The 25,032-nt window shown below is 42.3% G+C and overlaps 1 protein-coding gene across 2 annotated transcripts in view; it reads right to left on the bottom strand.

Moving 5' to 3' along the window:
- The window catches only part of flt1 (fms related receptor tyrosine kinase 1), a 49,736-nt gene that overhangs the window by 18,889 nt on the left and 5,815 nt on the right, over positions 1-25,032 (bottom strand). The window contains exons 5-11 of one of the 2 annotated variants that reach the window (XM_026179533.1): positions 21,987-22,152; positions 21,743-21,879; positions 21,164-21,335; positions 20,845-20,962; positions 20,355-20,524; positions 20,097-20,244; positions 16,509-18,226 (exon numbers count right to left, since the gene is read on the bottom strand). In XM_026179533.1, the coding sequence (XP_026035318.1) occupies positions 18,202-18,226; positions 20,097-20,244; positions 20,355-20,524; positions 20,845-20,962; positions 21,164-21,335; positions 21,743-21,879; positions 21,987-22,152 (936 nt within the window). In that variant the 3' untranslated portion in view covers positions 16,509-18,201. Of the gene's footprint in view, positions 1-16,508; positions 18,227-20,096; positions 20,245-20,354; positions 20,525-20,844; positions 20,963-21,163; positions 21,336-21,742; positions 21,880-21,986; positions 22,153-25,032 lie in introns of those variants that run through there. The other variant, XM_026179532.1, reaches the window with a different exon arrangement.

Raw genomic sequence — 25,032 nt, 5'->3', positions numbered from 1 at the left:
TGATCAGTTAGTTTCGCAACTCTAGGAGAGAAGATCATCGCTTGGGTTTTTTTTCTCTCCATTTCTTGTAATTAGTCTGTGTAGGAAATGCTAAATGCTAAATTCATGAATTGAAATTATCTAGATCAAATATGATGTGATGTAAAGAGAAACAAAAATACAACCAGGAGTGAGTTATTTTTTTGCAATATAATAATGATGTTAATAGTATCGTAATCTGTAGATATTAATTTTATTTCCTTCTTAAACACACTTTAAGGTGTTCCCAGTGTAGTAAAAATAAGTGCAGGATTTCATTATTTTAATAAACTTGATATAATTTTGAGTATGATTTTTTTTAATTTGTATATAATATATGCATTTAGAGTAATTTACTGAAATTTGTTTAAATGTTTATCAAAATATATCATGTGAAAAAAAGATTTTGACCATAAATTGATCTTGTTTACCAAAACAACCCCAAAAAACATATTCAGAAAAATTGTACATGTATTCAAATGAGTCATTACTTAAACAATTACTGCAGTGTACATAACAAAGTCATAACAACATAATTTTCATATGTGATACTGTTACGTTCCCCTGAGCGGTCTAGGCGGGGAGGGGGAAGTAACAGAATTGACTGGGTCAGAAAAAGGAGTCAAGGAGGCAAAAGGGTTAAATTAAAGAGTTTTATTAAAGTTTCAATTTATACTAACTAAAAGAGACGGACAAGCCGCTATTACCATTTAAGGAAACAAACAAAACTCAGGCGTTGGTCAATAAAGTAAAACGTAAGCCAAAAAGAAAGAGCAGCTCACTAGCTGAAAACCACCAAAAACACAGCTCACTAGCTGTAACCACACTACTGGCACTCTGGCCCAGAGCTCACCTTTCCCTGGGCTTAAATACTTTTAATTACTGATGTGAGTCAGCTGTGTAACAGGGAAAGGTGGCACCTCAGGCAGAAGAGGTGGTGGGACATGCCCACACAGGCACCTTCAGGAGGAGAGAGGCCCTGCTAGGGCCGTAACACCCCCTCCCATAAATACAAACCCGTGGTTTGTCAAACTATCACGATAACCAAAACAAGTCCATAACCGTTTCATCACCTACTTGCAGGCTTTCCACCTACCAAACCCCATAGCAATGGTTGGGCATTTCCTGCGGAAGCTGCCAACCCCATCTCAGTGGGTTCACAACATTGACAGAGAGTGGCCCCAGACCCTTGAAAGAGTGTCCCATGTGATAGCCAGGGCTTGGAACCATCATATGTGGAGAACCCAGCAGGCAGCTAGTGGGCCTTATTGAAACACTTTGCAGACGATTCCTCAAGTCATCGGTACAGGCATGTTTGTTAGCCAGGGTTGCGGGTCTTACTGGTGGTTTTATACACAGTCTGTTCCCCTGCAGGTCATTTTGGGGACCTGGGAAATTGTCAACCAGCGGCCGTTCAGGGTTAATTGACCCCTTACACTGACCACAGGAGCCCCTTACACAACTATGCCCCAAGTGTGGTCCTTTGCTGGGCCTGACAACCTTGTTAGTTTGAGAACCATGAGTGACTGTTTTCAAATCAGGCCTTCTTCCCTTTCGATACGCTTTCCGCTTAAGTTTCACACAACCAGCAACCACATGGCCAGGCTTGTGGCAGAAGAAACACAGTTTTGCTTTGGAACTTGAAACCACCACTTTTTCAGCCTCGTTAGCTGGCTCCCTCCTAGCTCTCCAAGATGTATTGTAGTGAGAAGGGATGTCACATTCTACAGCATTTGTTTTATGAGTTGGGGTAAACTCATCGGCCAGTATGGCAGCCTGCTGTAAAGTGGAAACCCTCTGTTCACTTAAATAAAGAGCAATACACTCAGGAACAGAGTTTTTAAAATCCTCCACAAGCATGAGCTCACGTAACGACCCCAAACTGTTAACCTGGCTTGCAGAGCACCACCTACCAAAAAGCTTTGCCTTCTCCCGAGCAAAGTCAAGGTAGGACTGACCCTGTGCCAACTCCAAACCTCGAAAGTTCTGCCTATAGGCCTCAGGCACAAGTTCATAGGCTTGGAGGAAGGCACTTTTGATCTTTTCATAAACTAGGCTGTCCAGCCTAGACAGACCAGAGCAAGCTTGCTGAGCCTTACCTGTGAATTTACACAGCAACATCAACCCCCACACGTCTTCAGGCCACTGTAATGCAGTTGCTATGCTTTCAAACACACTGAAGAAGCTCTCAACACTGGATTCACAGAAAACGGGAACCAGGTGGATGTTACTGCTTACAAACGAGCTTCTAGACACCTGTGCACTGATGGCTTCATCAGCCATTTTGGGGGCCGGAGAAGGGTTAGAAAACACCCTAATTAGGACACTACCACACCCGTCTGCCAACTCACTCAGCGACTACTGAACAATTAACAGAAAACTACACAACTTAGTTTAACTGACCAACTGACCTCTTACAGCATACACAATAAACAAACACAACTTACCCAGTTCCTAAGCACAACAACCTTTACCTACCTATCTTCTGGAGCGTGCTGGGCTCGAGGCGACTTGAAAGGCAGAACTTCAGCGACCGGGGCCCTGAATTGCCTACCCCCAACAGGGAACTAATCCCTGCCCAGGATTACTCCGAAAATAAAAAAGGCAAAATAACAAAATAGTGCCCGAAGGAAGAACTTAATAAGCTCAGCTGGACACTCACCTAACTTAACTGGGAAGTTGAATGTCTAAAGGTGAAAAAAAACAAGATAATCAAAAACCAATTCCAACTCAAAACTTCCTTTTCAACAATCCCGGACGAGCCCCCACTTGTTACGTTCCCCTGAGCGGTCTAGGCGGGGAGGGGGAAGTAACAGAATTGACTGGGTCAGAAAAAGGAGTCAAGGAGGCAAAAGGGTTAAATTAAAGAGTTTTATTAAAGTTTCAATTTATACTAACTAAAAGAGACGGACAAGCCGCTATTACCATTTAAGGAAACAAACAAAACTCAGGCGTTGGTCAATAAAGTAAAACGTAAGCCAAAAAGAAAGAGCAGCTCACTAGCTGAAAACCACCAAAAACACAGCTCACTAGCTGTAAGCTCACTCGCTGTAACCACACTACTGGCACTCTGGCCCAGAGCTCACCTTTCCCTGGGCTTAAATACTTTTAATTACTGATGTGAGTCAGCTGCGTAACAGGGAAAGGTGGCACCTCAGGCAGAAGAGGTGGTGGGACACGCCCACACAGGCACCTTCAGGAGGAGGCCCTGCTAGGGCCGTAACAGATACCTTATGTGCCTGGATGCTGTCAGTACAAAGAACAACAGTAAGAAACACTATAATCACTTTGACCTTCAGATCGCTCTATTAACCCTTAAAGGAGAGATCAAAGGTCAAATGTGACACGACATATGAACCCGTGACAACACACTATACAGTTGTAAGAATCATAGTTTATTTTTATAAGTTTACAAGTTATTTTTCAAATTCTGACCAATAAATCATTAAGTTGACTTTGAAGACATTGGTGGATGTACGCCTGTCTTTAATGGACACAAAATTTTTATCAGAATTCATTCAAAACCTTCTGACCGATCATGTTTGCCGACCTACAGGCATAAACTTCTTGGTATAAATAATAACTCTTGTGCTTATTCAAAATGTTAACTATTCAGATCAAAATTTTAAATATTTTAGCTATAAGGAAATGCGTGGATATAATTATTTCTACTATATAAGTGATGTTTCTGGAGAAAAAACAGTCACACTGCATTCAAGCGTTGCTTAAAAGCAAACAAACATTTAAAGGATTTATTATCTGAATGCTGTTGAAGTTTGCTGTCTCTGAAAATGATTTGTGCTTCTTGTTGCTTTGGTAGCTTGAATTTCTAAGGTGCATCAAACCAGATGAAATGTCATGTGAATTGCATTTTAGGAAAGATTCAAACAATAATAATGTCACCTCTCAGGAACTGAAACTAAGTGAAGGATGATGCATTTATGAGGCAAGCTGCTCACATTTGAAAAAAACACAACAGTATGGCTTCTGTTTGATTGTTGGTCCACAATTTAAATATAGAAGGATGTATAAATTAAAATAATCCAAAATTCTGTGATTTATAGAATCGTTAAACAGTTTTATCAGTGGAAAACAGAAAAAAAATGCACTATATTAGGATATATAGTTAGTGTTGGATCAGGTGACCATGAGTCCTCCCTTAGTTATGGTGCAATAGGTCTCGGCTGCTGGGCGACTCCCATGATGCACTGAGTGTTTCTTCTTCAGTCACCTGTTTCACTCGCTCTGTGTTAATACACATTTCTGCATTTCATTATTATTAAAATCTGGCTCTCTTTCACAGCGTGCCTTTGTTTGTTTTCCATCCCTCAACCTAACAGGTCGCGGCAGATGGCCGCCCCTCCCCGAGTCTGGTGTTTCCTTTCCATTGCTCATAGCAACTGTTGTTGTGATTTGGCTCTAAATAAATAAAATTCAACTGAATTCAATAATAAATGGTTAAGATGAGCAAATTGTTAAATTCAGCACCAACAGTCACACAGTTCTGTAAAACGTTTCAAAAAAATTGACAGTGAGGCAACAATACACTGGAAAAGTTACGCAACGCTAGCAACGCTGGTGAAACCTGTAATGTTAGGAGTGAAGATGTGGAGGAATTCACTACTCTGTGAAAGACTGTGTGTGCACAGAGCAATGTAAAATGTTTCTCAACATGAAATTACAAAGAACTGGGGAGTTTCATTAAGAAAAAAAACAAGTAAGTGCAGACTTTCAGTACTGAGCAAAAAGCAAAACTGAAAGTCTGATCTACATTAGAAACAAGTTTGAAATCATTGCACCTCTGAAAACAACTATCAGTTAACACAGCTCGTCTCTGCGCCCACATATTCGGGTTAACACTGAAACATAAAAAAAACTATATATATATATATATATACATATATACATATATATATATATATATATGTATATATATATATATATATCTTGCCTAATATGATCTTGCCTAATTTTTGCAAAACCAGATTGCAACAAGCTAATTGTGTAGTTGCGCTGCCACTCTGGTCCAGACCTGCTATTGAAAACAATTCATTACAGTGAGTAAAACCCACGCTATAATCAGATTTGTCATTCTTTTTTTTTTCTTTTTTTTTGCTGTAAATCAACAAGCAAAGAAATCCTCAGAAGTTTCAAAGGACCATATAGTCAATCATATATTTTTTCTAAAGTTTACAATTTTTATTTATTATTTATATTCTTTTCAGATTTTAATAAATATCTTACAATGCCTCATGTGAAAAAGGCAACCTTTACAAACGTTCAACGTTTATGCTTGCTAATTATTTGTGTTGAGATTTACTTTTTCATTTTAAAAAAAACGTGTAGATGTTATTACAAAATAGCTAAAATAGTTTATATTATAGTGAAAAAAAATATTGCACCCTCATTTCATCTAGTGAATACAATTTTGCTTGTTTAACCTCCACTCTTCCATGGCATGCATTTTTAATTTCTCTTTGATATTTGGGCTGATTGGGACCTGATCAATGTAAAAACAAAGAATTACTAGATTCTTTTTTTTAACCTAATCTATGTTTCTAAGAAAAATGAGAGCCACATATGAGGATATTCATTTAAAATTTCGATAGAACAGTAGCAGTATAATGTCCTTGTAAGTGGATATCAGGCCCTTGCAGAGCAAAATTGAGTATTTTGGTCTAAATAACCCAAAATGTGATGTCCACATATGTGGACGCCAGGAGGTTAAAGGGGAAATGAGTCTGTTTGCAGAGAGACAGAAAACCAAAGTGTGACACGGATTAGATCTCCGGTGGATTCAGTTTATTTGTTCTCACATTTAATTTGTCACTGATCCGGAAAAGTCCTGCGTGTGTTATCCTCTATCGCCTCTCAGCTGGACAGCTACTGCCCAGTTCCACTTTCTCTCGCTTGCAGAAGGCTCAAATTGCAGCAGATCACTCCTGTTTTAACTCGGCCGCACTGACTGCCTGTGAAGTTTTGAATAGATTTTAAACAATGGATTAGCTCCACGATACTGATCTTTTAACTCAGTATTTTGCCTCCAGGTCACTGAGGTCATCATTCCAATGACTTCCCTCACTGCCCTCACGTAAAAGCTAAAGGCGACCTTTGAGGTTATTGCCCTCGGGCTCTGAAACAGCGTACCTTCCCACAGAAGAAGCTGTTCAGCTGACAATGTTAAATCACCTCTAAATACCTCACTGTTTTTAGATTTTTAGGTATTTTAGTCAAATCTGAGGTGTCTCTCGGTTTGGTTGAGCTCACTATAATTTTTTTCTGTTACAGTCACAGTTTTTTATCATTGGTAAAAATTTATTTGTGTTTTTATTCAAATTTTCTGACTAATGTTTTTCACTTATGATCTTTACTATGTTCTCTGTTTACGTGTATGTGTATGTTCCTGTTCAAAAAAAACTGACTTCAAGTGATTAAGCTAACACTTACTGAACTGTTAATTATTCATGTCAACCACTAATGTGAAGCCAGTTTAAATGTTAATTAAAATCCTGAGCAATGAATAAATTTGCAGTAACTTACAAATGTTAATGTCTTAAGCTGAGGTATTTGTAGCTCACATACCTCAGCACAACAAGTACAGACTTCACCTCCACAGATTCAAGCTCTCCTGTTTGTGCCTCACTTTCAGTACACTGCAGGTGATCATCTGGCTGCACACAAACAGCCTAAATAGTGAAGAAGCGTTACTTAAATACGTAGAAAAATATAATAAGGGTGCGTTTAGTTTCTAAATTCAACTATAAAAGCTTTTTAAAACTAGCTGTTATTACAGAATTACATTTTTAATGTGAAAAATCTGGTGCGCACCTGCAGACCAAGCCACTGGGCTGAAAACTGAAGTTTCCTCACATACCCACTGGAGGCTGGCTCCACAGGTGAGTGAATCCCTGTAGACTCCCATGTCTAAATGGCCAGTTTTGCAGCAGAAATAAACAAACCTGGACTTTGTGTGCAGGGGTGATTTCTTTTTTATTTTTATAAAACAGCTACCTTATAAAAGGATGCCCCCTCCTTTTTTTTAAGACATTAACTCTCCTCCAGCTTGTAAACGATCACTTCCACTTTGTTCACTGATGCTCTGCCTGTTTATGGATGTGCCACTGCCCCCCTCCTCTCACCTCTCTGTCTCTGTCTGTATCCTTGTCGTCATCTTTTTCTGTCTGCCCTGAGCTCCTCCCTGTCTTCGGTTCCTCTCTGCTCACTGATTGCTCTTCCTCTTGGCATCGAGATAGTGTGCGAGTTACACAAGCGACCCACCCTGTGCATGACACCAAGGGCCTGACACACACATGCTATGCGAATGCACACAGACACCCACACCTACAGTACCATACCACCCAGCTAATACTCCCACGCCTCTCAGGAAACACTTTCTGACTCAAAGTCGCCCTCACACACACACACACACACATACACAAACACACACACACATAGAATTAGTTAGATGGATGCGTGAACATGAACATGGTTAGACACAGAAAATGAACACGTATAAATTTCTATATATGCACGCAGACACACCACATTCACACAGTGTGTGCTTGCAAACAGGGTGATCAGCGGCTGCTTGGGTATATGAACGGACTGCTTCGAGTTGTGTATCAGAGGGGTCATCTGCTGCCTTTTCTTCCTTTCCTGTTATGTTGCTTAAAATACACTTTTACTGCTGCAACTGTGTGTTCCTGTATGAGCCCCCAACCCCCCAAAATAACCGTGGCGCATGTAAACGAATACACAAATATAAGCAAGGTTTAATGCAAAAAAACACAAACAACTGATATAACACAGCTTAAGAGAGTCATACAGAGTCAAATATTGTCATATGTAAGTTAGTTGTATAAAATTATTAAATATTAGATTCATATATTACTCATAGAACATCTGTATACAAGCAATTAATCACATTAGCAGACACCCGTAGAATAGGATACACACACACACACACACACAATTGTGCGCAAGCACACACGCTGTCACCCTCTTTACGCTCACATGCACAAATGGACTTTATTCAAACACTTATGCTACTCATTCTCATAAAATGGCTTGTAGTATCACGCATATGTAACCATGGTAACTTCTGACCCCACTTCCGCCAGTCCCTTTATTGTGGCGGGAATGAATCCTGTATAAGTTCCGGGTCAATCAGCTGCATGTCCCTGCTCCTCTGGCTGCTGTTGTCCCTGTGGTTGGCGTACTTGTCAGATCACGACAAATTCTGCACTACAGGCCAGTTGACAGCGTGCAATAACCCGGCCGATTCATTCATCTTTACACTACCTCACACTCGACTCAACGGTGAGTTATTTGTTTGTTTTGTTTTGTCACAATTAATGTACATGCGGAGCCGCGATCGCACATCCTACAATGCCGGTAAGCTAATGCTAGGCTAGCGACAGTAAGTGCAATTACTAGTGTCATCTATTGAATATTGTTGTTTTTGTTTATTCCGTTATGGCCGAATGTTGATTTAACGTATCTAGAGTTGAACGAGTGATTTGATTTTTGTAGTTTTGTCCGTTTTGGATGTTTTTTGTTACTTTTCTGATGAAATGCCGAAACGGCCTATGAGATTTTGCATTGAGTTAAATTCCATTTACATTATTGAATCTGTTGCGCAACACCTGTGATTAAATGAGTTTTGTAAATATATTTGATTAACTTTGGATAATATTTATTAGCTTTAACGCTGATATACTTTGATGGGACCCATGAGAATGTCTTTCTAGAATAGTATTTAGAATGACATTCATTATAAGAGATGATGGTTTATTGATTGTTGTATGAAACATGGCATTGATTACTTGACTTTGTTATTTATGGATTTATGTATTTATTTTGTCACAGCAGTAGAATGCTGTTTCATTTTCTTCTGTGAATGATAATTTCTGTTTTTTGACCTTGTTTAGGTCAGGTTTTTTTTGTTCTCCCGCGATCAGCCCTGATCAGCGCGAGATGGCGAGCCACCCGACCACCGCTACGGTGCGGTAGGAATTGTGAACCTATGGACTGAATCACAAATTGTTGACAATGACCTATCACAGGTCCATGGAACTAAACTAAATCACATACTGGACTACACCTCATCCCACCTCCTTTTGGAACCTACTAAGCTGTTTTGTATTATCAACATTATTTTTGTTTGTGATATATATGCATATGTTTTTATTTCTTTTGTACATCCGTCTATACACTTCTCATAACAAACATAATATATATATATTTGAGCTCTACTTTTGTTTCCTGTGTTTTATTCACACCCTTAGGCTCCATAGTCGAATCTTATTCTGATAGCTCATTGTCTATGAGGCTGCAGTCAGGCGCCCTGGTCCTTTAACCGCGTTACAAGTGGCGAGCCCGCCAGGAGCCTTTGTGTGTGAATATTTTGGGGTCTTACGTACAATTTTCTTTACTTATTTACTTCGCTTTTGCTGAACATAAAATCAAAAATGGATTCAGTTGCACTTTCTGGCATAAATATATCACAGTCTGTGATGATCTCCGGTGTGTCTAACACAAAATCTGATAATGAAATTCTTGACTACTTGCGTACTTATGGAAACCTTAGCCGTCATTTTTACGTAAATGATCCCGCAAGTACTTTCTTCAAAAACCTGATCGCTGAGTTTGTAGATACCACTGCTTTTACAACTCTAGAGCCGTTTCTGCCATACACCCACTGTTCTAAAAGTGTTGCCGACCTTGTTTTCCGCATCACAGCTTTGGCCTGTGAGTACGCCGCCACGGAGGACAGCAGCAGTCCCCCTCCCAATTACCTCAAAGAGCTCAAGCATATTGCTGATCGCAGCGGGCACCGGTTTGAAGATGTCTTGAAGACAGTAATGAGGCAGATTGGTCAACATTTGCATGAAGCAGGAGCAGGTGAAGATGGAAAAGTTGAATATGATGAGGAAAATGGAGTAGATGAGGACATTGGTGTAGAGGAAGAAGAAAGGGAACTGGAGCAGCAGCAATTGTCTTCACCTCCTGCCAGACAGGTTTCCACTGACCAGCAGGGGGCACGACCTCGTCAAAGCCAGACTGGACCAACTCCAAGAGTATCACTCACAGCCCCTGATCTCAACCCACCACAAATACAAAGGGTTGTTGTTGAGCATGTGGTCCGAAACCCAGACATAAGCACCACAACTTCACTACGTCTCCGTGCTTTTTCAGGAAGGATTCCTAAGCCAAGTAGTGAAGCAGATTTTGAATCATGGCGCTCCCAAATTGATCTACTGCTTGCCGACCCCAGTTTGTCAGCTCTATACGTCGCCAGGCGTATTATAGAGAGCCTGTTGTCACCTGCTGCTGATTTGGTTAAAGGTCTAAGTCCCAACACATTGCCTTCAGTCATACTAAGTGTACTTGACTCCGCTTTTGGAACAGTTCAAGATGGTGAAGAATTGTATGCTCAATACTTAAACATTCTTCAAAATCCAGGTGAACGACCATCCGCTTACCTCCAAAGATTGCAGCTAACCCTCAGCACTGTTGTAAAGCAAGGAGGACTTGCAGCTGCTGACATGAATAAGCATCTGCTGAAGCAGTTTTGTCGTGGGTGTTGGGATAACACTATACTAACCAAACTACAATTAGAACAGCAAAAGGACAACCCACCACCTTTCTCTGACTTGTTGTTGTCGTTACGGACAGAAGAAGACAGACAAATTGCTAAGGAGTCACTTATGAAGAAATACATCGGTTCATCAAAACAAAAAGCTAACATCCAATCCCAAAGTACTTGTTCTTGTGGGCACTCTACAGCCAATGAAGAGCTAAAAGAAATGAAAAAACAACTCCAAACCCTCCAACAGCAAATGTCCCAACTTTTGTCCCAAAAACGTCCAACCGAGTCAAAGTTTAAGCCACGACAAACCAAATCCAGTCATTCTTCACCTCAGTCAAATACCAGACCCAAGCCATGGTACTGTTTTAACTGTGGAGAAGATGGCCATGTTTCTTCCACCTGCAACAACAGAGCAAACTCCAGTCTTGTTGAACAGAAAAAGAGCCAATTAAGAAAAAAACAGCAAGAATGGGACACTAGAAATACTTCATCTTTAAACTAGAAGGAGTTTCTGTGGTGGGACACACAGGAGCTGCGTGCACGAACAGTCCCAGAAACCACAACAAATCTCCATTGTTGCCTAAAGGGCTTGTGGGGACGAAAAGCACAGGCCAAATTCAAATCAAAGGCAACCATTTCAACTGTCTTCTTGATTCTGGCTCTCAGGTTACTACGATTCCTTTTTCCTTCTATAATACTTACCTTTCAGACCATCCAATCAAACCACTGGATGATCTGTTGGAAGTAGAAGGAGCAAATGGACAAGCCGTACCTTACCTGGGATACATTGAGATTAACATGACGTTCCCAGCTAATTTTCTTGGCTCATCCATTAATGTTGATACACTTGCGCTTGTCGTGCCTGACGTCCAGCAATCACCCCCAATGATACTTGTTGGTACCAACACTCTTGACGTTGCGTACAGCAAACACTGTGATACCCTCTCTGAGCAGTCATTCCTGCCATCTGGTTCTGGTTACATTGCAGTTTATAAAATCCTCCAGTGTCGCCACATCCAGAATTCAAATGACCAGTATGCTCCTGTAATCTTAAAGTCAGACCAACCGCATACGATTACTGCCGGCCAAACCACTGTCCTTGAGGGATGCCTGGTCACAAGGCTATTCCAAGGTGAGAAAGCAGTTATTCTGGAACAACCCACCTCCAGTTCTCTGCCTGGTGGACTCCTAGTAAAAACCTGCCTTGTGGACTTACCTAAACGTCGGCCATATTCTCTGCCTGTTGTAGTGAGTAATGAGTCCGACCATGAAATCCACATTCCAGCTCGAGCTATTATTGCAGAAATCAGCGCCTTCCAAGAGGTCATTTCCAAAGAGCAACCCACCCAGTATTCAGACCAGTCTATAGAGTCGTTACCTCCATCTCAACCACCATACAACTTTGGAGATTCCCCCTTAACTCCAGACTGGAAAGAACGCATTGTTCAAAAACTCAACACTATTCCTGAAGTATTTGCCAAACACGGTCTGGATTTCGGCAGGACCAACAAAGTTAAACACCAAATCAAATTGTCCGATCCAACTCCTTTCAAGCAAAGACCACGACCAATTCACCCTCAAGATCTTGATGCTGTCAGGAAGCACCTGCAAGAACTTCTTGACTCTGGCGTCATCAGAGAATCTGACTCACCATTTGCCTCTCCAATTGTGGTTGCACGCAAAAAGAACGGCAGTATACGTCTTTGTATTGACTACCGCAAACTCAATTTGCAAACAATCAAAGATGCTTATGCTCTGCCTAAACTGGAAGACACCTTCTCCGCACTTGCAGGATCAAAGTGGTTCACGGTGCTAGACCTCAAGTCGGGTTACTACCAAATCGAAATGGAGGAGAAGGATAAGGCAAAGACTGCCTTTGTCTGCCCAGTAGGATTTTGGGAATTTAATCGGATGCCACAAGGGATTACCAACGCACCAAGCACTTTCCAACGGCTGATGGAAAAATGCATGGGAGAATTAAATCTAAAAGAAGTCTTGGTTTTCATTGACGATCTCATTGTCTTTGCACCAACTCTTGAGGAACATGAAGCTCGCCTGATGAAAGTTCTCACCAGACTCAAAGATTTTGGCTTGAAGCTCTCACTTGAGAAATGCATGTTCTTCCAGACATCGGTGAAGTATCTGGGCCATGTAGTGTCCCAGGCTGGTGTTGAAACTGATCTGGACAAGATTTCCACACTCACTTCTTGGCCAGTGCCAAAAAACTTGAAGGAATTAAGATCTTTCCTTGGTTTTGCTGGGTACTACAGACGTTTTGTCCAGGGATATTCGGCCATTGTCAAGCCGTTACATGAACTCACTGCTGGTTATCCACCTTCTCAGAGGAAACTGAGACGAACTGTAAAGCCAGAGAATTACCTCAACCCCAAAGAGCCATTTGGAGGACGATGGACGCAAATGTGTCAACAAGCTTTTGAGTCCATTATTGACAAACTCACTTCTGCCCCAGTTCTGGCATTTGCTGATCCCCAGAAACCATACACACTCCACACTGATGCCAGTGCCACAGGTCTTGGTGCGGTGCTGTATCAAGAGCAGGATGGAAAAAACAGAGCTGTAGCATATGCCAGCAGAGGTCTTTCCCGGAGTGAGTCAAAGTATCCCGCCCACAAATTGGAGTTTCTTGCTTCGAAGTGGGCGGTGACTGAAAAATTCCACGACTACCTTTATGGTGCTCAGTTTACAGTTGTGACAGACAGCAACCCATTAACATACCTCTTATCATCAGCAAAACTTGACGCTACCGGTTACAGATGGCTTTCAGCTTTGTCCACTTTCACCTTCAAATTAATCTACAGAGCAGGAAAGCATAACTCGGATGCTGATGGTTTGTCTCGCCGACCTCATGGTGAACTGTCTGATGATCCTCTGTCACAGAAAGAACGTGAGCGAATCTGGAGATTTGCATGGCAACATCTCAATGAACCAGATTATGTCTCTATTGACCAGCATACCATCAAAGCAGTTTGTGACCGTCATCTGATGTACAGTTCAAGCACGGATCCTGATCTTGCTCTGGTGTTATCCATGTCTGTCAATGTCGACAGTCTGCCTGACAGTTTCACGGACGACATCCAGTTCACCTCCATGGTACTCCCCCAAATCTCAACAGCTGACCTTGCAGCCAAACAACGCCTTGACCCTGTCATCCGGCATGTCATAGCTCAGGTTGAACGAGGCGAGTCACCACCGCCATTCCTGAGGGAAGAACTTCCCGATCTACCTCTATTACTGCGAGAAGTAAATAAACTGGAGCTCCATAACACCCTTCTCGTCAGGAAGAGACAAGTGGGAAGTGACTTCGCATACCAGCTAGTGCTACCTGAGGAATATCGACCAGTTGTACTTAACCACCTACATGATCAAATGGGTCACATGGGAATTGACAGAACGCTGGACTTGGTCCGTTCCCGGTTTTATTGGCCTAAAATGACAAGTGATGTGGTCAATAAAATAAGACAGTGCGAAAGATGCGTGAGACGTAAATCCCCATCTGAACGAGCCGCACCTCTGGTCAATATCAAAACCTCTCATCCCATGGAACTGGTGTGCATGGATTTTCTCTCTGTGGAACCAGATCGTGGAGTCAAAGACATACTTGTCATAACTGACCATTTCACAAAATATGCCATTGCTGTGCCAACACCAAACCAGAAAGCCAGGACTGTTGCCAAATGTTTATGGGACAACTTTCTTGTGCATTATGGTGTCCCAGAACGTTTGCACAGTGACCAAGGCCCTGACTTTGAGTCCAGAATCATCCGAGAGCTTTGTGAAATGGCTGGGATCCACAAAATAAGAACCACTCCATACCATCCAAGGGGCAATCCTGTTGAACGGTTTAACCGAACATTACTGGATATGCTAGGAACACTCACAGCTCAACAGAAATCCCATTGGAAAGATTTTGTAAAACCCCTGGTGCATGCATACAATTGCACAAGGAACGATGTTACAGGTTTTTCACCATATGAGCTTATGTTTGGCCGCCAACCTCGCTTACCGGTGGACTTGGCCTTTGGACTACCCCTTGCCAAAGAAGGATCAACATCCCACACACAATATGTGGACAAACTAAAGTCCCACCTAGAAGAAAGTTACCAGCTGGCCATCGAAAACTCAGAAAAGGTGATGAAACGTAACAAAAACAGATTTGATAAAAATGTCACTGCATCACAGCTGAATGTTGGAGACAGAGTTCTTGTGAGGAACGTGCGGCTAAGAGGCAAACACAAGCTTGCAGATAAATGGGAGTCATCTGTGTACATTGTAGTGAAGAAAGCCGGCACTCTTCCTGTGTATACAGTTCGACCCGAAGGCCAAGACAAGCCCCTGAGAACTTTACATCGAGACCTCCTACTGCCCTGTGGGTATTTACCACCTGAAAAGGAAATGCTTACTAAGCAGAAGAGGAAAATGCCTGTCTTACCCGTGTCTCCTGTACGTGCTGATGATGCTGATAACAATGATGAAGAGGAACTAATTTCATACCTACCTGTTCCCTTCTCTGCTGAACCTGTCACCTTCACAACAACCATCGACTTACCCAATACTCCGCAACCTGTGCCACTTATCAACCAGCCCGATGTCCCTGTAGTATTGGCTACAGAGGAAGAGAATGCTATCCTCTCAGAGGAACCTGTACCTGCTGAAGAGGAACAAGTTATTGCTAGCGGAACCGTGGAAGCTGGCTTTGAGCCAGTTGATCTTGTCGAAACTTCTCACGATGAAGAAAGTCTGTCTTCTGATTCGGAAGCATCCAGAAGTAACTTGTCACAACACTCACCTACTGAATCAGAGCCTCTCAGTCCTGAGGCAGAACCACCTTTGAGGCATTCAACCCGCACCAGGAATCCTCCTGATCGGCTGCAATACATCAAGCCTGGTAAGCCTCTGTTAAAGAGCGTTCAGACCTTCCTGCATGGGTTAAGTTCTGTCTTCTCCTTCGCTCTTCAAGACGATGAAGAAGAGGAGACGATGCCTTCACACCTCAGCCAACCAGTCATTCGCTGCCAGCCTAGTCCATGTACGAGGACGTCCATGAGATTAGGGGGGGAGAGTGTAACCATGGTAACTTCTGACCCCACTTCCGCCAGTCCCTTTATTGTGGCGGGAATGAATCCTGTATAAGTTCCGGGTCAATCAGCTGCATGTCCCTGCTCCTCTGGCTGCTGTTGTCCCTGTGGTTGGCGTACTTGTCAGATCACGACAAATTCTGCACTACAGGCCAGTTGACAGCGTGCAATAACCCGGCCGATTCATTCATCTTTACACTACCTCACACTCGACTCAACGGTGAGTTATTTGTTTGTTTTGTTTTGTCACAATTAATGTACATGCGGAGCCGCGATCGCACATCCTACAATGCCGGTAAGCTAATGCTAGGCTAGCGACAGTAAGTGCAATTACTAGTGTCATCTATTGAATATTGTTGTTTTTGTTTATTCCGTTATGGCCGAATGTTGATTTAACGTATCTAGAGTTGAACGAGTGATTTGATTTTTGTAGTTTTGTCCGTTTTGGATGTTTTTTGTTACTTTTCTGATGAAATGCCGAAACGGCCTATGAGATTTTGCATTGAGTTAAATTCCATTTACATTATTGAATCTGTTGCGCAACACCTGTGATTAAATGAGTTTTGTAAATATATTTGATTAACTTTGGATAATATTTATTAGCTTTAACGCTGATATACTTTGATGGGACCCATGAGAATGTCTTTCTAGAATAGTATTTAGAATGACATTCATTATAAGAGATGATGGTTTATTGATTGTTGTATGAAACATGGCATTGATTACTTGACTTTGTTATTTATGGATTTATGTATTTATTTTGTCACAGCAGTAGAATGCTGTTTCATTTTCTTCTGTGAATGATAATTTCTGTTTTTTGACCTTGTTTAGGTCAGGTTTTTTTTTGTTCTCCCGCGATCAGCCCTGATCAGCGCGAGATGGCGAGCCACCCGACCACCGCTACGGTGCGGTAGGAATTGTGAACCTATGGACTGAATCACAAATTGTTGACAATGACCTATCACAGGTCCATGGAACTAAACTAAATCACATACTGGACTACACCTCATCCCACCTCCTTTTGGAACCTACTAAGCTGTTTTGTATTATCAACATTATTTTTGTTTGTGATATATATGCATATGTTTTTATTTCTTTTGTACATCCGTCTATACACTTCTCATAACAAACATAATATATATATATTTGAGCTCTACTTTTGTTTCCTGTGTTTTATTCACACCCTTAGGCTCCATAGTCGAATCTTATTCTGATAGCTCATTGTCTATGAGGCTGCAGTCAGGCGCCCTGGTCCTTTAACCGCGTTACACATACACTTAGATTTTAATTAACTTCTGATACAAAGACAACAGGGCTGTTATACTGACACCATATGACACATAAATGAGACATTTTGATATGGGATGATAGTGAACGACACAGGAGCGACACAGGATCGTCTCTGGCCTTCTCAGACTTCCTACATGGTAGGTATCTGCAGACACTTAGTCTGTTAATAGAGAACTGAAGGAATCCCATAGTGAACAGCACAAAGCATGTCCTCTCTCCTTTTTCGCCCGTCCAAGGTAAGCACACTGATCTTCTACTGGTGGTTAAAAAAATCGCAACAGAAACTCACAGCTTTTTCTCGTTTTCTCTTTTGGTTGTCAAAATCAGATCGGGGCTTGGGACAGGCAGGCACGGTTCATGCACCCATTTTAGTACCACTCTAGGACACAAAAAACAAGCAAAGCAGCTCCAGAAATGTGGCTGGTGGATGGGTGGAATTGCACTTTTTCTGGCTCAAATGTCTGTGAAATATAAAAAGCATCGAACTACAGGACAGCCTGGTGTAGCGGGGAGACTTAAACTGGAAAAAGGAAGGAAATAAATAATCAGTGAAGCAGGTGTCCTTATATCCTTAGTGTTGTGGTGTATATAACTCCTGGTTTTTTGTATCTCCTGGTCGTCACTGCTCAGCAGTGTTCCAAGTCACTTTACTCATTTTCCAGTATACCGAGCTTGCGATTGTCACTATGGATCACTGATGATGTCACTGAGGGTTTTGGCTGCTGTCGAGAGGCACCGATGAGTGTGTGGAGGTGGCGGTGATGTAGGGGGAGGGCTCCAGAGTGGGAGGTGATGGGGAGTTTTTCTTTTGTAAATGTGAAGGATGCTGGGTTGTGGTGCAGGTCAGGGCTGGTGATGGAAGGGGGTTTAGAGGTATGTGTAGGGGGCAGACGAGTTGGGGAAGGGGTGTGGGGGTGCTCTCAAGAATAGATCAAGCTCTTGAGGAAGCGGGCCGTGCCACGTTTGAAGACGAAGGGACAATCACGCCGCTGGGAAGCGCCTCGAGTCGGAGAGGAAGCCAAACAACGAGAGGAAAAGCGCTCTGATTTTTGCACAGGAAGCCCAATGCACCTCCTGCTCGGGCCAGATAAGAGCGCTGCAGTTCCCAGGGCCAGACCCAGCAGTGGACCCAGGACCCAGGCGAGAGGCCCCCCGTCAGCCTGGCCCAGCCTGGTCCACTGTCCCTGGGCCTCCTCCAGCACGGCGTCAGGCTTGTGGTGGTGCAGCCGGGCTGCAAAGAACAAGGGGCCCAGTGAGGATCCAATCAAAAGTACCAGTCCAAAGAAATACAATCAGCACAGAAACTGAAGCTGAACCAGAACAGAGCTTTACAAAGGACCGTGAGGCAGCCAGTTAAGAAGCCAAATGTAATCTGCAGTGTAATTACTGTGCAAACATGCTTGACTCATTTTTTAGGTATACTATAACTTCTGCTGTTCTACTTTGTTGGGAAATACAGCCTTTTTGTTTATTTTATGCCTCTTTCTTTATGTAATTACAATACTGCTACAAATCACATTATATTAATGGAATAAAAATGGCTTAAAGTCGAATTATTCATCTAAGTGATGATTAAAAACTGGGCTTTGCCAAATTTCTCACATGTGCAGATTGCATCTGACATCTTACTGTGAAACAAGACAAAGGTGCTGTCACACATACAATAAACGGCATGAACAAAAGAGCTTACATCACTTGACCTGGATTTACTCTGACACTGAAGATTGCATACTTTGGCGCTGCCAGGCGGCCTGAGACAATCCTAATGTACATTATGTAGATAACTTTTGGCATTTGGATGAGATTGATTGGCGTGGCGCCTTGTGAGAGTGCCAGGGTTAAGGGTCAAGTACAGTTATGATGTCAGTGTGTCTCAGGGGGCAAAAGAGCGTGGGCAGCTGCTGTGGTGCTCTCAGGTAATACTTAACCTTTCTGACTTGTTTGTAAGGAACACAATACGTGTCTGACCTCAGAGAGCAGCTCAATCAATGTTTCTGCCAAAATGCCTGCTTGGATACTGGCGTGTGTTTAAGGCTGACTGTCCCTTCGCTTCATCGGGCTGGGCCATTTCTCATGAGAACTTTGTATATTGAGTGTGTGTCAGATATAAGAAAAAGCATCACAGGATGCAGTGTGCAATCACAATAATAAACAGGCCTCTCACCCTGCCTCCTGGACAGGAAATTCATTAAATCATAGCGTTTGATTTGGAAACCAACAAATCGTGACTGAGAGCACGGAACTGGCTGCTATTGAAGTGTGTTTTTTTTCTCTGTCCTTTCAAGTCTGAGATACAACGTGTACTGTGTTTGTGAATGTACCAGGCACACACACACACACACACACACACACACACACACACACACACACACACACATAGGATGCAGATTTGTATGAACTTAAACAAACATATGGAAAGGACACATGGACAGTAAGAGAACAAAAATATGAGAAAGAGCTGCACAATCAAACAAACATGCAAACACTGGGCCGATGAAATACACACACACAAACACACACACAGACACACACACATTTTCACACATTCCTGCACATGAAAGGCCCCCAAAGGCATCTGTTCTGGTTACAAGAAGGAAACGCTGTCTGAACACACGCAGAAATAGACAAAACATGTCTCGTTTTACAACAAAAAAAATAAAAAAATCACACATACACACACACACACACACACACTCCAATGAGTAACATAAAAGAAACATCATTATTTATTCTATGTGCACATGAAGTGTTATAATATTATTAATATTTTTAACCTTGCAGCCAAAAAGGTAAAAAAAAAAAATATATATGCCTTTTATTTTTTTACATTTTTGCAGATTAATTATGCACAGTATGTGAAGTAAATTTCTGAGGTGCCAGATTTTAATATAATAAAAGCACTTGAAGCTCTGTATAGCTGTATGGTTTTTATATTTGGCTTATATTGTTCTTCTGGTCAATTATGTGCATACTAGGAAACCACCTATCTTTATTTAAGAATTTATAAAGTATAGAAAATTATACATTTTAATGGATTTTATAAATTAGTTTAGTGCTTTAGTGCTTAGTGCTGGTAAGGTTGTGATGTTCTGGGTACTTACAGGCCTTTAGACGGACAGGGATGCCAAAGCCACTGGATGTGTGGAGGAGGGACTCCGTGGGATGTGCAACGCAGGGCTTGTCTGCTCCCCCGTGGTACGGAGCCCGGGTCCTGCAGCAACACCGCTTTCTCCCCTATTTTTGGACTCACTACAAGACGAGATGATGCCGAGATAAACATGATAAAAAAGTGAGGTTTAATGTCCTGAGGACAGGACATTTAGAGCTGAAGAAGTATTTTTGTTGTTGTTGTTTCTCACCGTTAACCACAAGTGTGAGTGTGAGATTCTGGTAGAGTCTGTGTTCCTGGTTTCGTACGAGGACCGTGTACTTCCCAGCATCCTCTTCTGCAACATCCCGGATAACCAGGGAATTTCCACTCATGTGGTATCTGGAGCATTGCTCTGCTGCAACCGTGCCATCCTTCAGCCTGCCAGGAAAAAAAAATAGACCTCTGAGTAAAGTGGAGAGGAGGGATGTTTCCGAAAAGCTTCAGGTAGTGTGTGAAGGATGAAACAAAGTTGCAGGGAAGGAAATAAGTTGGAATACTTAAAGTGCTGATGAGTCATATTTTATTGGGAAGTCATTCCCTCTTTCCAAGAAATTAAGAAGTTAGCTGAGATAAGCTTCCAGGTTAAAGGAGGTAAAGCATAAATAAATAAAAAAAACACTGGAGAGGTATGAACACTAAAGAAGAAGCTCTCAAGTCACAAGTTTTGTGAGGATACAGGAGTATTTCTGATCACTTACCAAATGACTTTTGGGGCCGGGAACGCTCGCAGTTTGGGAGAGATTTTATAAGATTTCTCTCCTGCTTGCACCATCATCACCAGTCCGTTTCTGGGTTTCAGGTTGATAAATGGTCGGTCTGAAAATGAGGGGAAAAATGTGCATTAAAAAAGCTGATGTCAAATTTTGGAAACCGCTGTGACGTTCTGGAGCCTGTGATAAAGAATGCGCTGGTCACAGAAACTTAAAAAAATTAAGCAAGCATGACTGGAATGAGTAATCCGGGCAGATGACTGGTGAATTTCCTGAATGTCGGGATGGGTCAGCGGAGGAAACTCACCATAGACAGTAACATTGACGTGTTTGTGCTGGCTTTGATCACCACTCTTGACGCGGCACGTGTAGCGGCCTCGGTCTGAACGCTGGAGCTTCGGGATGGTCAGAATACTGTAGAACAACATTTCTGTTTGATGCTTCACAAGCCTTTTGAAAGTTGAGCCGGCACTGATACTCTGCAGGATAACATGACAGAAGAGCCATGAGATTAACACTGAAGTGTAATCTTTTGATTGTGCAAGGAAAAGAGTTATGCACTTGTTATAAATCAGTAATAACGCCATTAATTACAGCCCTAACTAATAGAGTATAAAATGAAAGACATTTACCAACCCTAAAGGGGATTTCATTTGCACAGGCAGTGCTTTTGTGTTACCTACATACCTTCCACTTATTTTACACTTCAAAATAAATATGAATAGAATCTCTAAGACGTTTACTTGAGTATAAGATGTAGCATGCTTGGCTGATAGAATATATATTTTGCGAAGTGAGGCAGGAAGTTGGTTCTTCCCTATCAAAGGTAATTTTTCGTCTAAACATGTGCTTCTTTCATCTCCAGAGACTGTAAAGTAGCTCTGACCTTTCCAGGGTAGTCCCATGTGAAGTTGACTCTGGTGTTCAACTCTGCAGTGGCAGAGCAGTTCAAGACCAGTCGCTGTCCCTTTAAGGCCTGCGTATGTTCACTGCTGTTCAGACGCACATCTTTGATTTTATTCACTGAGACAAAAATAAGTAGAATATCAGGGATTTTGCACAAAAACCATTGATGCACACATACATGTTTACGCGTGATGTATATAGTTGTGCAGAAAGAGCTTGCTGACCTATTCTGTGTACAAAATATCTGCGTGACTGGTGTCGGACTATGTCACCAGTGGTCTGGCAGAAGAAGAGGCCGATGTAAAAGAAGGTGGGAGATCTGATTGTGAAGCCTCGCCTGCTGTTCCAGATAATGTTCCTCTGGTCTGGACTCAAGCTGTGGCTGCGGTACTGTGAAAGAGGCAAGGAGAAAACAACACCCATCACATGTCTGACTGCACCACAGTCTACAGCACAGAAGCGATGACACAGTTTAACCACACTGAACAAACAATTGTCATGGCTCAAGATACAAGATACAAGTCATGGTGATTAACTTTGAAATGTGAACACATGATAAATTACAAATGTGGAAAGAACCTGCTTGTACCTCGAGTAAAATAACTGTAATTTGTGACTATTTGTCATTTGCAACAGTGACTTGGCTTTTTTTTTTTTTTTTTTTTGCTTTGAGTCAGAGGCATCTGCCTGCTCCAGAAAACAAGTAGGAATTCAGATTAATGTATTAGATGTGAAAAGTTTTGTGTTAAATCTATCTGAAGATAGACATCAAATAATGTATTCATACAACTGATAATGGGACATGATAAAAAGCTCCTGAACAGGTGTTGGAAATCAACCTTTATTTTAAAACTCCTAAAAGTCCAAGTCAAGCCTCATTTTGGACGTTTTTCTCAAAGCAATGTTTTTAAAAACAAAAGTAGAGGTGCCGGGATCATGTTGGTTCTGCGGTTAGCGCCGTTGATTCACAGCAGGTGGATCCATGCTGTGAGGAGTTTGCATGTTCAACTTGAGCCCCAGCAGGTTTTTGGTAGCTCCAGTTTCTTCATGCTGTGGTCATGCTGCCAGGCAATCACGCAGCAACAACCAAAAGTTTGCTGAACAACAAGAAATTCATGCACTTGATGTCATTTGAGCTTTTGTTTTCACTTCAATGGACAGATCATCCTCGGGCTTGGGGGAGATAAGTCCTCTGGGATGCTGTGCAGTTTCTTTCAGATAAAGACCTCCAGAAGAATGAGGCTGCCTATAATCCCACAGGGTTTGTTTTATAATTCTTGTCTACCTTGTATAACTGAACAACCTTGTTGTTTTCTTGGAAGTTGCTACAAGGAAATGTTTACTAGAGTTTCTGTGACATGGTGGAAGCCTCCCACCCTCTCCCGAGGGAACAGGTAGAGCCCTCCTCCACCAGCATCACACACAAACAGTTTCCCCCTCTCGTGCACCCCTGATGTGAACTGGTTGATATCCCCCTCCCAGAGTGATGTGACCCCCCCGAGACAGCACTGAGCTCTTCCTTCTCCTGTCCCAGGCCTTTAAAATAGATACTTCCTCACTTCTTCCTCTTCTGAACTCATTGACACCCAGCCCGTGAGCTCTAGCACCCTGTGTGCCATTCTTACTCCAGTGTCTATGCTGAGAATCGGTAAAAATGAAGAAAAAAGTGGAGGGAAAAGGGGAGGAGCAAAAGAGTCAGGCAGGATATGAAAAACGTGACTCCAGTCCATCTCCTTGCATCCTGTTACTACAGGATATAGACTTTTGACTTGTCGACCCCGTGATCCCGCACCTCCCGGTCACTTTCACGGCTAGAGCGAGAGAGCAGAACCTCCTGCGCATTGTTCTTCTCGAGAAGGGTCATATTAGACAAGCAGGCAAAGTGCAAAGTCCTTCCAGGAAAAAAACACTCCAGTGACAGCGAGTGGGTTCCAGGTTATGACCAGAAACTGGAGGGGAAGAGGAGGGATATCAAGGAAGAAGAGGACAGCTATTTTTAGAATAATTACCTTAGCTGATCCAAGCACCGAGATGGAGGCAGGACAAATGTGGATGTGACATGCACGGCTTAGTTTGTCCAAGTTTTTTGGACTTCCTGTGTTCTAAATCACAAGAATCTAAAATTCCTTCATATTTCTCTTTTGTTAATGTGTCAGTGCTTTGGGTGTGCTGGTCCAAACAGAGAATATCTAAAGAAATATTTCTTACTTTGGCATTAAAGTCTGCTTCAGCCACTGACCTCCACAAATGCAGATGGAGGGAAATTAAAGGGCTTAACAAAGAGTGGATGGATGAACATGACATTTTCATGATGAAAGGTGTAGTTGACTTTTAAAAAAAGATAAATCCATGCTGCTGCTGCTGCTGCTGGACTAATTTTACACACTTTCTAATCTGTGTCTTTACTGTAAGTGCAGTACTAAACTGCTGAGGTTGCCTTTAATCTTCAATGTATTCTTTCTGTTTTGTGCATCCAAAAGCAGAATAACCAACACTTACTTAAGCCTTCTTTCACTGTCTCGACCTGAGCCAGTACTGTATGTTTTATAACTTGTTGACTGTAGATATCATTTTCCAATAGTGACGCACAAACCGTCATTTTAATGACGAATGCTCCTGATTAAAGAGAATAGACTCTACTTTGATCTATTGGGGCCAACAGTAGCCACCTCTGCTTCCTCCACCAGGCTGTCCAGCTGTTTAAAGCATCAGTTGGAGGAAGTTGGCAGCCAGTGTTCCTACTACAAGATGTAGAGGGTGAGATGTGGGAAATGGTGCTGGCCAGTGGCCAGTGGGGCACTCCAGACCCCATGTCCTGTCTCCAGAGGTAAAAACAGTGCCAACAGTGGTTCCCAGTAAAAACCCTCAAAAACAGGTAGAGATGTTAAAGACATGAGCAGGGAATCACGTTTGATTAACCCGCAAATAGTTTGCACTTTTACTCTCTCTGCTCTCCCCCTCACTCAGCACTCGAGCGCCAACACTCACAAACATATCCGCACACACTTTCACACATATCCGCAGACGGACACAAACAAACGGACACACACGCCACAGTGCAATGGCTGCCAAGATAAGAACAATGTGGCGAATGATCTGGACAGGGAGACATGACTGAACACTGTATCGCGTGCATATGTGAGGCCTGATTGAAAAAACTGGGCAAAGCAACGATGATGTGCAGAGAACGGAACGTGAGCGATTGAGCGAAGAAGTACAAAGTGTGACACGAGTGCCCAAACACAATCAGAACATGGATCGTGATGCAGA

Source organism: Astatotilapia calliptera, chromosome 9 (assembly GCF_900246225.1).
Source record: "Astatotilapia calliptera chromosome 9, fAstCal1.2, whole genome shotgun sequence".
NCBI classification, from domain to species: domain Eukaryota; kingdom Metazoa; phylum Chordata; class Actinopteri; order Cichliformes; family Cichlidae; genus Astatotilapia; species Astatotilapia calliptera.
This window is presented reverse-complemented; position numbering and strand designations above follow the sequence as displayed.